Source organism: Temnothorax longispinosus, chromosome 8 (assembly GCF_030848805.1).
Source record: "Temnothorax longispinosus isolate EJ_2023e chromosome 8, Tlon_JGU_v1, whole genome shotgun sequence".
Taxonomy (NCBI): domain Eukaryota; kingdom Metazoa; phylum Arthropoda; class Insecta; order Hymenoptera; family Formicidae; genus Temnothorax; species Temnothorax longispinosus.
The window spans coordinates 10785905-10800145 of NC_092365.1; the positions used below are offsets into that span (position 1 = coordinate 10785905).

At 31.3% G+C, this 14241-nt stretch overlaps 1 protein-coding gene and 1 long non-coding RNA gene across 2 annotated transcripts; one reads left to right on the forward strand and one right to left on the reverse strand.

Moving 5' to 3' along the window:
- The first annotated feature begins 3354 nt into the window (after positions 1–3354).
- Positions 3355–7570, forward strand: LOC139818180 (uncharacterized). The gene is made up of 3 exons (XR_011733408.1): positions 3355–3637; positions 3716–3866; positions 3934–7570. It is a non-coding gene; the product is annotated as an uncharacterized lncRNA (long non-coding RNA).
- A 5391-nt stretch (positions 7571–12961) lies between these two features.
- LOC139818269 (uncharacterized) lies at positions 12962–14167 on the reverse strand. The gene has a single exon (XM_071786889.1). The coding sequence runs from the start codon at positions 14165–14167 to the stop codon at positions 12962–12964; it is 1206 nt and encodes a 401-aa protein (XP_071642990.1).
- Positions 14168–14241: the final 74 nt, after the last annotated feature.

Below are 14241 nucleotides of genomic sequence, written 5' to 3' on the forward strand. Positions count from 1 at the left end.
CGTAGATTGTATCAAAAGAAATAAATTTATTATAGCGGAAAACAGAAGCTAAAGAAATATGTGGATTATAATGTAATTTAAAAAAAATTATTGTATGCATATATATTATTTCATTACGGCTATAAATCTACGCAAATAAAATGGTTTTTACCGTGTACGTTTTCGATCATTGTTTGGCTCATTCTCGGCTTGCTCTCTTTCGTAAGTTACTAACGATACAGGGGTAGAATTTTCTGGGGAATGCTATAAAGTGTATACTATAAAATGTATAATTTTTTGTTATCGATTTTTTGGAAACCGGTGTCAGAAATTTTTACAATTTTTAGGGAAATAATTGATCGAATCTCAAAGAATTGCATATGTGAAATAAATATAAATTAAAAAAATTAACAAATAATATCGTTCATACACGGAGAGAAAAATCTTACCATTGTGGTATGAGCGCCTCCTATGCATAAAAAACAGTAGCGCTGCCTTGCATCAAACGCATAAATTTGTCCGTTTAAGGCAAGGATAATATCCTACTTCACAGGGACAGCGTTTCATGTCCGATAAGCAATAACTTCATACAGATATCGTGTGAAAACGGTTATGCTTGTAACGCAAAGAGTTCATGCCACCACAGGGAGAGAAAAATCTTACCTCTGTGGTATGAGCGCCTCCCATGCATAAAAAGCATGTAGAGCTGCCTTGCATCAAACGCATGAATTTGTCCGTTTAAGGCAAGGATAATATCCTACTTCACAGAGACAGGCGTTTCGTGTCCGAAAAGCAACAACTTCATACAGATATCATGTGAACACGGTTATGCTTGTAACGCAAAGAGTTCATGCCACCATCAGGAAGTGATACTCTTACGTTTAAAAAACAATATAGTGATTCGAATAAGGTGAGTTACAGAATTACATAAATTAAGAAGTAAAAAAGGAATAAACTTCTGCATCATAGTTAGTAAAATTATCATAATTATTTATTATATTTGTCTAATATTTTTTATAATCACATATCTTATAATAATATTTAAAAATAAAAATACTTATAATTTTGTAGCTAATTATGATGCATAAGTTTATTATTTTCTTATTTTTAAATTATGTGTCTCCGTAACCTAAGAGTCTATCAAACAAACATAATAGTCATTCGAATAAGGCTGATAGGTTACGGAGTCACATAATTTAAAAATAAGCAAATAATAAACTCATATATCATAGTCACTTGTAAATTAGTAATAAAGTTGTTTTTTATGGTGGTTGCAATCCCTGATGAAGAGATGAACTGATAAGATCTATCTTATAAAACCTCATATAAAACCTCAATTAGCAAAAACACGCATTACAGAAACCTTACAGAATTTATTTTATTATATGAGGTTTTGTAAAATCTTAACAACAGGGAGAGTTATACAAAGAAAATATACTTGGAAGTGATACATTCTTATAAAATATCTGATATAAATGTTTATATGATGGTTTAATATCATTATTATATAAATAAATATTCTAATAAAATCAGTACTGTATTATAGAGTAAAGATTTCTGAGATTAAATTATTAATACTAGATTTCACTTACTATAAGATACATTTCAAAATTCTGAGTTTTAAATTGATATATAATTTAGTACATTATCAATTTTATTATATTATACTTTTATACAATATCATAGAAGGTATAATGGATTTATTTGACAGACATATATAGTTTTTGAAAAATATATCAATACATTTAAATATTGTGTTATATGAATATGTTGTATTGATAATATAGGATTTATGAATAATCAATGCAAAATGAGTGAGAATGGTGAAAATTTTACTGAAAATATAGTTAACTTAAGAGTTCAGCATGCACCCTTACGTCTGTCGGCACCAAATGGTTTGCTAAACTAAAATTACTATTTCTAATGATAAAGTAATTTTTTTTCAAACATACAAAAGATCAAGTACATCTTTCAATGTTAATATAATTAAAAATTTAATATTCTTTTTTATTTAATAATAAAATAATAATAATAATAATGAAATAATAATGTTGAAATTTTAATAAAGGTGACCGATGAATAAAATTATTTTTTTTTACAGACATATCAGATTTACCTGTACAACGATCAAGTGAAAAAACAGAATTCCAAAAAACATTTTTCAATTTCTCAACCAGTAGCAATTGTTCACCGTTGAATGTTTCAAACACAAACTTTTCTAATAATAATTCATTTGAAAATAGTAGTAGCCCATCAGAATGTATTTTAATAGACATACCAAATAGCGCATTACTTCAACAGCCATATTATGAGCCAGTTACTTGTTCAACAAAAAGTAATTATAAATAATACAATACATTTTTTAAACTTTAAATATTCAATCTTTTTATATAACACTTATAGAAACCATTTTTTACTGTATAACAACAATTTTTAATTAATATGAATTGACTAATGAAAATAAAAGAAATTGAATTGTACGATCTATTAAATACAATATTTTTAATAATAAAAAAAATTATTAGTTAAAATATAAGATATGTGTTAAATATACGTACAAACTTTTTAGGTTTACAAAACGATAGATTACAAAATTACGTGTATCAAGTTTTAAATGAAAGTGGTGAAGGACAATTTTTAATACAATTATATGATTTTGAAAGTATAGCAGAAAATAAAGAACTGTTATTGAAGAAAAAAAATCGCACTTATTTTTCAATTAACAAAGTAGCGAGATTACTTATATTTCATGAAATTCGACGTACAGGATCATATGCGTAAGTGTATGAAGTATTAACACATTATATAATATTAAAATTACTTATTTCAAAAGAAATTTATAATACTATGTACATTATTTATTCTAATTTAAAAAAATAAAATAAATTTTCAATTTTTATTTCGTAAAGTAAATTATTATTATTTCTAATTTAATGTTTTTTTTTGTGCAGTTTTTTATGTTTATTATGCAAAGGCCTTAAGTTACATTGTATACTTCATTTTTTTCTTTTAGAATTAATTATGAAAGATTGGAATTTTTTGCTGAAAATGCAGCTAAACTATTTCCTAAATATTTAAAGGAGAGCTTTTATACAAAATCCAATAACAATCATAATGCGCATGGAGTTTTGCAAACATTTTATTCTAAATTGAGAGAAGTAGCTTTGGCTGTCAATATAATGCCAAAGTCAAGATGTTATAAAAGAAAGTTGGATGATGGTTCATATTTTAATTATTTTATTAGAGTAACAGTAGATATCATACAGATAACATGTTTTTATACAACTTTTAATATAAATTAAATATTATCTATTAATATAATTAAGTAGATTATATTGTTATACAAATAAATAATATAAATATTAGTTACACAATATTACATTTGTTGCTTTTATATAATACTTTTCATTATTTTTATTTTTACGTATAATTATTTATATTATAACTAAAATGTAATACTAAACAACGTATTTTAGAAGAAACTTTTTCCGACGAATTTAAAGATTTGCAACAGCCAATAAACGTGATCGATGAATCGTATAAAAAAAAATGGTCTACAACAGCTACTAATGAAAAAATAGCATTTTTCAAAAAAAACGACATTAAAACGGCTTTTTTAACGTTTCCCAATTTACAGCATTCTCTAGGTTATACTTTGGTAATATGTTTTTTCATCTATTTGCTATAATGCAGCACTCTTACTTGCTGCTTCTAATGAATATGTTTTCTTTTATAGATACAAGCGGATTTTAACACATTCTTTAATAAATCTAGTGACATATTTTGTCGAAATTGGCCTAACGTTGCACATAAAATAATTAAATTGGCAAAAACTAAGAAAAATGACAAAGAAATTAAAGGAATTTTAAGATCTGTTCCAAATGATAGTTAGTACATATTTTATTTTAATAAAATTATATTAGAATCTAATTTCTTAATTTTGATCTTTTTTAGAATATGTAGAAATACTCGCATTAATGGTATTACCATATTTATTTCCAAAAATTACAAAATTGACGAATAGATCAAAGACAGGAAAGTCGTGGAATCCAGAAAAAGCTGTTGTTTTGAAAACTTTTATTTACCACATAAAGGTAATATTTTATTATAAACATATCTAATAAAAAAATCATTAATTCTAAGCTTAATAATATAATATTTGTAATAGGAAACAGGTAATATTAATGATTTGTTACAAAATGCATATTCCGAATTACAAGAATTACATGTTGAAAAGAAATTGATACTGCAACCTTATGTTGTAATAAATGGCCAAAATTTGGATACGATAACGTCTGCCTATGTTATACTTGGTACTCATACATATCAAGTACCAACGACTATATTAGCTGTCGATTTATGTTTCCAATGTATAAAAGTTTTACACGAAAGTTTTCCTCACGTATGCAACCATGTGTGGCAATTTTTAGAACATCAAGTTTATAAATTTGATGTTCCGCACTTGTGTGGTGCAGTTGCAAATTTAATAAATAAGCTAAATGATTGTTTATAATGTACAAACCTTTGTGGTTTGTAAAAAAGCACTGTGTTATTTATAATTCATTCATTTCTCGTATACTGTGTTATTTCTTAAGTTTAAAGTTTAAAAATTCATTAGATATAAAAACGTGTATGCTGTATTTCTCTTATAATTAAGATGGATTTTTCAAGAACCTCACAAAATGTGGATATTAGAAGTAGAGAATCATTAAATAAAGAAATATTAAATTTCACACTTTCATTATATAATAATCTGCTTCTTTCACGGAAAGCTGTAGATTTTATTATAAATACATTTAATGATTTTCTTTCGAAAGTATTTGTTCCGTATATTGAAAATGAAATGGAAATTCATTTGAAACCGATCACAAATGAAGTGTCATACGCGAAAGCTCAATTTATTTTAGCAAATAGTAAACATATATTTAGCAAGTATAAAACAGAGCATTCAAGAATCAAGATTTATGAAGAAGAAAGTGGATACATACCTCCCCAATTATTTGAAATTGGAAAAGAACCTACATATGTTAATAAAGATCAAACTATACATGTTGAGATGAAACCCATATACGGAGCATATATTCCATTAAAAGAAACGTTACAAACAGCACTATCAAGGCCAAGTACATTTGAACAAATATTAAATTACATAAATTATTTAAGTGAAGATAAATTTTATTTATCAAACGTTCTTCAAGGAGATTTATGGAAGAAGAAATATGCCGATCGTAATAAAATAATTTTGCCTCTTTTTGTATATTACGATGAATTTGAAACACGAAATCCTCTAGGAAGTCATGCAGGAGAGGAAAAATTAGGGGGTGTATATGTTTCTATTGCCTGCTTGCCTCCTCATCTAACTGCAAAATTAAACAATGTTTATGTTTCTACAATTTTCCATTCAAAACACTTAAAAAAATTTGGAAATAAAAGCATTTTTAGAAAAACTATTGAAGATTTGAATACTCTGTCAACAAATGGTATAATAATAAAACTTAAAGGGTCAAATCAAGTAGTTCACTTTCAATGTGTACAAATATTGGGAGATAATTTAGGATTGAATACAATTTGTGGATTTTCAGAAAGTTTTACTGCCAAGTATTATTGCAGAATTTGTTCAGCTACATATGAAGAATGTCAAAATATGATTGAAGAAAATGAAGCCCTTGTGAGAACAGTACAATCGTATACACTAGATGTATTACAAAATAATTCCTCAAGTACTGGTATAAAAGAAGAATGTATTTTTAATCAAATTAATAATTTTCATATTTGTGAAAATATTACTGTAGACGTGATGCACGACTTATCTGAAGGAGTTGCAGCTTATACAATCGGCAAAATATTACAAGCATTAATTACAGCTAAAATATTAAGTTTAAGTATTATAAATAATCGTATAGAAACTTTTGAATATGGTGAATTAGAAAAATCAAATAAGCCAAGACCTTTGTATTTTTCTCAAGGAAAGAAAGGTGAACAAAAACTAAAAATTAAGCAGTCTTCATCGGAACTTTTATGCTTATCGAGATATTTAGCCTTAATGATTGGTGATATTATTCCTGCTGATAATTCTTATTGGAAGATTTATCTTTCTTTAAGAAAAATAATTGGTATTGTGACATCTCCAACATTAGATAAAGGTCAAATAAATAATTTTCATTTACTTGTGAAAAAACATAATATACAATATCTGCAGCTTTTTGGCAAATTGAAGCCTAAAATGCATTTATTGTTACATTATACTAGAATAATGCTATTAAATGGTCCTGCAATTCATTACTCTTCTCTGAAATATGAGAGAAAAAATAGGAAATTAAAAGAAATTGCAGCAGGAACTTTATCTAATGTTAATTTACCAATAACTATAGCGATTAGACATCAATTACAATTGTGTATTATTAATGAATCTTCCTCAACTATTCAAGGAGATGTAATATTTGGACCAGTGGTTGATCCTAAAGCGCACAGTTCTTTAAAACGACTTGTTCCTAATTTATGTGAAAATATATCTGTAGTGAAGTTTAAATACGTTGAAATACTTGGCAAAAAATATTCAACAGGAACAGTATTTGTAATAAAAGTGGCAGAAGATTATCCTCAATTTGGAGTAATAAAAAATATATTTTATTGTACAAATGTTTATTTTCAAGCTAAAGTTTTGAATACGATTAATTTTAACCATAACTATCACGCATATAACGTATGTTCTAATTCAAATAATCCGAATATTGTAATTAATGTTGATATGATACCTAAAATACCACCTTGTTTATTAGTTTCAAAAAATAATAATGAATTAGTATCGATGAGATACGATATTTAGAATTAAATTATTTCAATAATATTTTAATAAATTATTTCAATAAATGTTTTGCTTTTAATTACTATAATATGTAAAATATGTATAAGATCATTAAATAAATGTGTTATTTGTAATTTTATATAACTTTATTATTTATTAATGTCCAAGAATACGTCTTTTCTTAAACTACTTCCATTAAAGTTAAATTAATAATATATTATTTCTTAATTGTTTTATAATTTACTTTGTTAAATAAATCAAATTAAATCCAAATTCATCATAATATATCGTCCATGCCGACATCCATGCCGATCGTAATAAAATAATTTCCATGAACTCTTTGCGTTACAAGCATAACCGTGTTCACACGATATCTGTATGAAGTTGTTGCTTTTCGGACACGAAACGCCTGTCCCTGTGAAATAGGATATTATCCTTGCCTTAAACGGACAAATTCATGAGATGCAAGGCAGCGCTACATGCTTTTTATGCATGGGAGGCGCTCATACCACAGAGGTAAGATTTTTCTCTCCGTGAGAGACATGACGTTCTTGCGTTCAAAGCAAAGCAGCTGACATGCGCTGTTGGTAAGAACTGCAACTTCCCGAGCATGCCGTTAACAGCGTACACGCATGAAGATTTCACTAATATAGTAGGGATATCTCTCGTACTCGAAACGCGTTATTTCTTACTATAGGAGTATATATGATTTTTGCTAGTGACGTATGCGGAGAGGTTATGCGTTATAAGCATGGCTGTCCATGCCACAGAGGTAAGATTTTTCTCTCCGTGTAGGTCGAGCAATTTTAAGTGAATTATGTTATGAAGTTGCTGCTTTCACATATGATATGTCAAAACTGATAAATCAGTCAATTTAATTCGTGACTTTCGCGAGCAATTAAGAAAATATTCGCACATTATAAGAAATAGAGAAAGTCATTAAGAGGATATTCGCACATTGTAAGTAAGTAAGAAAGAGAGAGAGAGAGAGAGAGAGAGAGAGAGAGAGAGAAGGGAAGAGAGATAGAGAGAGAGAGAGAGAGAGAGAGATACAAAGAAAAAAGGTATGAGGTTCAGCGATCAGCTGATTGTTACACACGGACACATATGCGAACGCATTTTCTAAATTTCCTTTTTATTTCATTATATTATACTATTGACTTTCGTTTCTTATGAAAAAGAAGGATATTCGCACATTATAAGAAAGAAATTGTTTTATTTCTTTTTTATTTCATGAATATGATATTTTATTGACTTTCTGTCTTTCCGTTTTTTAAGAAAAAAGGATATTCGTACATTATAAGAGAGAGAGATAGAGAGAAGGGAAGAGAGAAGGAAAGAGAGAAAAGGGGAGAGAGAGAGCGAGAGAGAGAGAGAGAGAGAGAGAGAGAGAGAGTTCTTTTTTATCCTTATTGACTTCCGTTTCTCATTAAAAAGAAGGATATTTGCATTTCATAAATATGATATTTTATTGACTTTCTGTCTTTCCGTTTTTTAAGAAAAAAGGATATTTGCACATTATAAGAGAGAGAGATAGAGAGAAGGGAAGAGAGAAGAAAAGAGAGAAAAGGGGAGAGAGAGAGCGAGAGAGAGAGAGAGAGAGAGAGTTCTTTTTTATCCTTATTGATTTCCGTTTCTCATTAAAAAGAAGGATATTTGCACATTATAAGAATGATGATATTTTATTGACTTTCTGTTTTTCCGTTTTTTAAGAAAAAAGGATATTCGCACATTATAAGAGAGAGAGATAGAGAGAAGGGAAGAGGGAAGGAGAGAGAGAAAAGGGGAGAGAGAGAGCGAGAGGGAGAGAGAGAGAGAGTTCTTTTTTATCTTATTGACTTTCTGTCTTTCCGTTTTTTAAGAAAAAGAAGGATATTCGCACATTATAAAAGAGAAAAAGAGAGAAAAAAGGGAAGAGAGAGAGAAAGAAAGAGACGACATACACCGACATACACCGACGACATGCACCGGTACGACATACTGCGCAAATTTATTATTTCTGTAGTGGCTAAAATCAAACAACGCATTCACAAATTCATATATAACGAAAAAAACCGTGTACTGATTATTTATTCCTAAAATTATATGTATTCGCTTTTATTACGGAGTTCTTTAATTCTAGCTGAACGTATATGTATATACAGCAACCAAAGGGTTAATAAATTGACGCACTTAACAAAAATTCACGGAAGATGAGTATATGTTGCGTTTAATAATTAGTCTATTTAAAAAAAAAGAAATTAAATTACATTTTGATAAATCAAATATTTTGTAAACCTAAGGTAAATCAAAATTTACGAAATCCGCAAGATGACTTTTTTCGAAATAAAAATAAGCTAAAAATTTGGTTCTATCTTCCGCGCGTTAAGTGACACAGTGAATCTTATTCCACAAGCAAAGAGCGTATGAAAACAAGAAACATCGAACTCGGCAAATAATAATATATTTAACTTGCAATAATTTAAATATAAAAGAAAATATTGAAAATAAAATAAATTAAAAAAAAAAAAAATCCTTGGTAATACCTATTTTAGTGACAAAAAAACAGAAATACTTCCGTTTTTCGGTTCTGCGAGAAAGAAAAAAGAAACATTTGCATGCATTCAATTCCGTAAAAAAAGATTGCAGATCCAGCTAACATCAAAGATAAGTGAAAAGATTCGAAAGATCAGCGAGTTTTCGTTCGGCAATTAGAATTCGAACGTGGCATTTCAAGACGTACCCGACTGGAAATTGGCCCGACATACCATAAGGACCTCACCGGGTATTCTTAAGGCATGCCTTACTAAGGCCAACCCGATTAGGTCCTTATTATTACTTAATCGGGTTAATTATAACACGGTTGAAAGTAAGTTTAATCAAGTATTCTGATCAGGTCTTTATGAAGACCCTGTATACATGCCTTATCGAAAAATATTAATTACAAATGCTGAATTTTATAGAGTTACATAAACAGGCCCCGATTAGGACGTGTTAGTCTTGTTCTATCAGAAGTTTGATATGGAAATTGGCCCGACATATCATAAGGACCTGACCGGATATTCTTAAGGCATGCCTTACTAAGGCCAACCCGATTAGGTCCTTATTATTACTCAATCGGGCTAATTATAACACGGTTGAAAGTAAAGTTTAATCAAGTATTCTGATCAGGTGTTTATGAGGACCCTGTATACATGCCTTATCGGAAAATTAATTACAAATGCCGAATTTTATAGGGTTACATAAACAGGCCCCGATTAGGACATGTTAGTCTTGTTCTATCAGAAGTTTGATAGAGTTATATAATTAGGTCCTGATCGAGATAATGTACATGTGCTTAATCGAATAAAAGTTGTACCTATAATGTATATAAAAGTTTTGTGAAGCTAATACATCTAGGATCTAAGTAGCCTAATGATATATCTGTGTAAATTTTTGTATACTGTTTCCAGCTCGTGTTGCGCGCCGATTAATAATTAATTATTAAAAATGCACAATTATGAATATCCTTGAAAACGCTCTTCTGATGCTATCTGCCAGACATAATGTCAAACTTCACACAGTAGTAGGCAAAGTAAGGGCGTTCTAGGCCAGTTTGTGGTGGGGGTATGACGTCACCGGCGTGGTGGGGAAGACGTCACCGGCGTGGTAGGGAAGACGTCATCGGCGTGAAGAGGGGATGACGTCATCTGCGTGGAGGGAATGGCGGCATGTTTGCATCATTAATTAAATAATTATATTAATTAAATTAGGTTATAAAAATTATATTAATTTATAGGTTATAAATAATTAAATTAATTGAGTTAGGTTATGATTCATTATAACCTAATTTAATTAATTTAATTATTTATAACCTATAAATTAATATAATTTTTATAACCTAATTTAATTAATATAATTATTTAATAAAAAAATTTACGTGACTTAAACTATTGAGTTGAACGCAGGAAGAGATGACGTCGAAGACCTTTTTTTCTAGGTCTACGTTTAACAAAAAAAAATCAACAAAAAACCATATTTTACGTGACTTAAACTATAGAGTCCCCCATAGTGGGGAAATGGGGGTGGAAGACAGGAACGGACAAGTTCATACATGCCGCGATGAGATTATTCTATTTTAGAGATAAACGTTTTTATCTATTTTTTAATAATTTTATTAATTTTTTTAATTTATAATGAACCGTTTCTATAATTAAAAAGGACATTTTACCGCAACATATATAATTTAAACATAGAGGAGGCTAATGTTAGATGAAAACGGAAGAGAGATTGAAAAATAATTTTGCCACTATTTATGATAATATTCAATTTTTATTCGTTATTCACATTTTTGCGTCATATACAATGTTATCTAAGCCGTAAGCTAATAGTTCGCAATCTATGAGCGAACTTCCATCGGACACCTCACTCAGTACTTTTCTCGCCTGACATTTATCCGTGATACGATTTTGTCGCAAGATTGTTACAAAATTTTTATACTTAGTATTAACATGCTGTATATCTTGACATAAATTGAAATATACATGTTCAACACATTGTTCGATTTTAAACAAAAATAATACAGTTGCTGGTATCATGTATAAGGATGTCGCAGGATCACGCAGCGTAACTTTTACAATATTAGCGTCACGCATTTTAACAAGTTCTATAATTAGATGATCTTGAATACACAGCGATGAACCGACAGTCGACTGCATGAGTTGTTCGATATCCATGCGTCTTTCGATGATCGTTGTCCACGTTGTCCACGGAAGCACGATCTGATTTCCCCGATTGTCGCCAAGAATCAATTCCACAAAGGATGTAGATCCCACACTGATTCCGATATCCAAATATTTGTAAGCCGTGACTGTCAGGGCAAATCGTCTGCCCAAGATACGAGGCGTATAACGAGTTTCCGATTTATTAAAACTGTGGAAAAATAAAGTAAATAAATTAATAAAATTATAAAAAAATAAATTTTAAAAAATTTATTCAAAGTAAAACTTACGTTTTGCGCTCGTCCGATGAAACTTCACGAGGTTTAAGCGTATAACGAGGTTCCGATTTTTCACGAGGATACGGTACGTAATAATTCATACTTGTGTTGCTTCCCTCAAAGCCGCGAAGTCCCTTATCGGGAATATCACGAGTGTACATCCACTTTTCAGAATTATTTACGTCTTCACTGCGACCAGCCATTGTTCTTATTACTCCGTAAGAGGTATACTGTTTTCACTGTTGAAGTTGTCGTTTCGAACGATGAGACTCGATTGATTTTGACTTAGTAACACTAGTTAAAACGTTAACTCCGTTTGCAACGTTTTAGAAAAATTGGTCGGCGCGCGCAGATGAAAAATTATAAGGGAAGGGATAATTCCCCTTCTTTTGACATTTTCAAGCACCAGTGTCAGCGCTGCTTACATAGAAGTTATAAAAAATCATACCAATGACTATGAAGTGGAAAATGAACCAATTATACACGACAACACCCTACCTTAAAAATTATGATGTGGTGGGGGGAATTAGGAGAGGGAAACTACTAACAACTAATGGGAATGGGGAAAAGAAAATAAAGCATTGTAAAATTATATATATAATTTATTTTTTTAAAAGATCCCAATTCTTCTGGTGTCGCGACCACCAGTTAAATAATTTTAATACATTTTGTAATGCGCAATTCTTAACATGTTTTCCACATCGCATAGTGTTAGTAACATCTAGATTATTTAAAGATTTGACATCTTCGTAATCCGCATCCAAAGTCTCGATGATCAGCTTTTCTGTCGCATAATTCTCAAGTAGATCCACCAGCCATTCCTGTTTCTGGCATCCCTTGACGTACACGAGAGTCGGTATCTCGTCATCCTCTTCTGTACCAAGCACGGCTGATGTAATTAGGCGTTTTACCATACCGTACGGCACGTTTCCCTCATCCCATGGTAATCCATGGTGATTTGCAATCAGCCAGGAAGCACATGACTTGTCAGATTTTGTGAGAAGACTCCACGGCATGGGGCGCGTAAAGATGTAATGCTCCAGAACGGTCCCGTTTCTCAGCACCGCTGCCTCCTTTACGACAAATTTCATCCCGACGATGAATCCTTGCAGATCGACAAACGTTGGCACGATCATGATGCAACGAAGGAATGATCCGTACTGTACCATATCGCGTTACATATGTCGCTCTTATATCGGATTATTTGTCAACATGGCGATTTACATGAGTTTGCGCACTACATTAGACAGCGGGCAGTATTCGATTACGCGATCATGCAAGATGAGACAATAGGCGGTAGTATTTGCAGGTACATTTTCTTTACAGTCAAATTCTATTCGCACATCCACGGTGGCGCTTTTGACAGACTCGTTTTGTCGCGAGCAATCGATGACAACAAAAGGTCCTTCCATCAGGAATGTATACAAGCTGCAAAGCGTATCACTGGAATCGTATCCGTAATAAGTTTTACGAAAACGCGCGTACATATCAAAAAGAAGGCCGTATCGATTTTTAGTAAAATCTAAGTTCAAGTCATCGTACGGATAAAATTCGGAGTTTAGATAAAGTTTGACATTGGTCAAATTACAGTCATCGAATACGCTAACATTTTGAGACATGATGTTCTTGCGGCCGGTCTGCAGCGCAAAAATAACGTATCGCGGCTTTTCTAACTGAGTCGCAGTCTTGACAGCCCACGAATGCTTGGTCGTGCTCTGCAAGAGTGGATACTCGTACAGATCCCACGAACGAAAACTGACACTAAGATATCGCCCGCTCCCCAAGGCCCGTAACAAGGATAGTTTATTAACCTCGTTTAACGTAACGTGAGGCATTCGCCACTGTACTTTAAACAGTTCGATTTCCGGCTCCGTCGCCGGATCTCCTATAATGCAATTGTTGTCGCTACGCGCACGTATCAAAATTAATTCGTGACGAGCATTAACAACGACGCGTTTGTAATCCTCGCAAAAGCCCAGCAACAACTTGAGTGGTACGCAAAAGTTGAAATATCCTTCCGGTATGCTCGATGTAACGTCCCAGCCAGCATTCCGCATGAGTTGAGAATCATTATACGATAGCGATACGTAGTTCTTGATGGTACTGGTTATTCCAACGTTTCTGTTGCGATCAATCTCCACACCGTTGAGCTCGTATCGAATCTCATCGAACATGAATGCTGCACAATTATTTACAAGCGTTGCCTGAGACTCATTGTCATTCCTTCTCTTTATTACCAATCGTCCTTCGACGTAAAGAAAGCTTTCACACGGCAACGTGTATAAATCTTGCTGTTGTATGGGTATTCTTATCTCATCGTTGTGTCCAAACGTCGTATTGGCGTACGGATTGTACGTGTGAGTTTCAATCTTGACGACGCTATCGTCAAAGATTGGTTCACCTTCAATGTTTAAGATATTAGCCATTTCGTACGACAAAACCCAATGATTTCAAAAATTCAACGTTCAACGCAGTGAGTTTCTTCTTTGGCGATCGGATT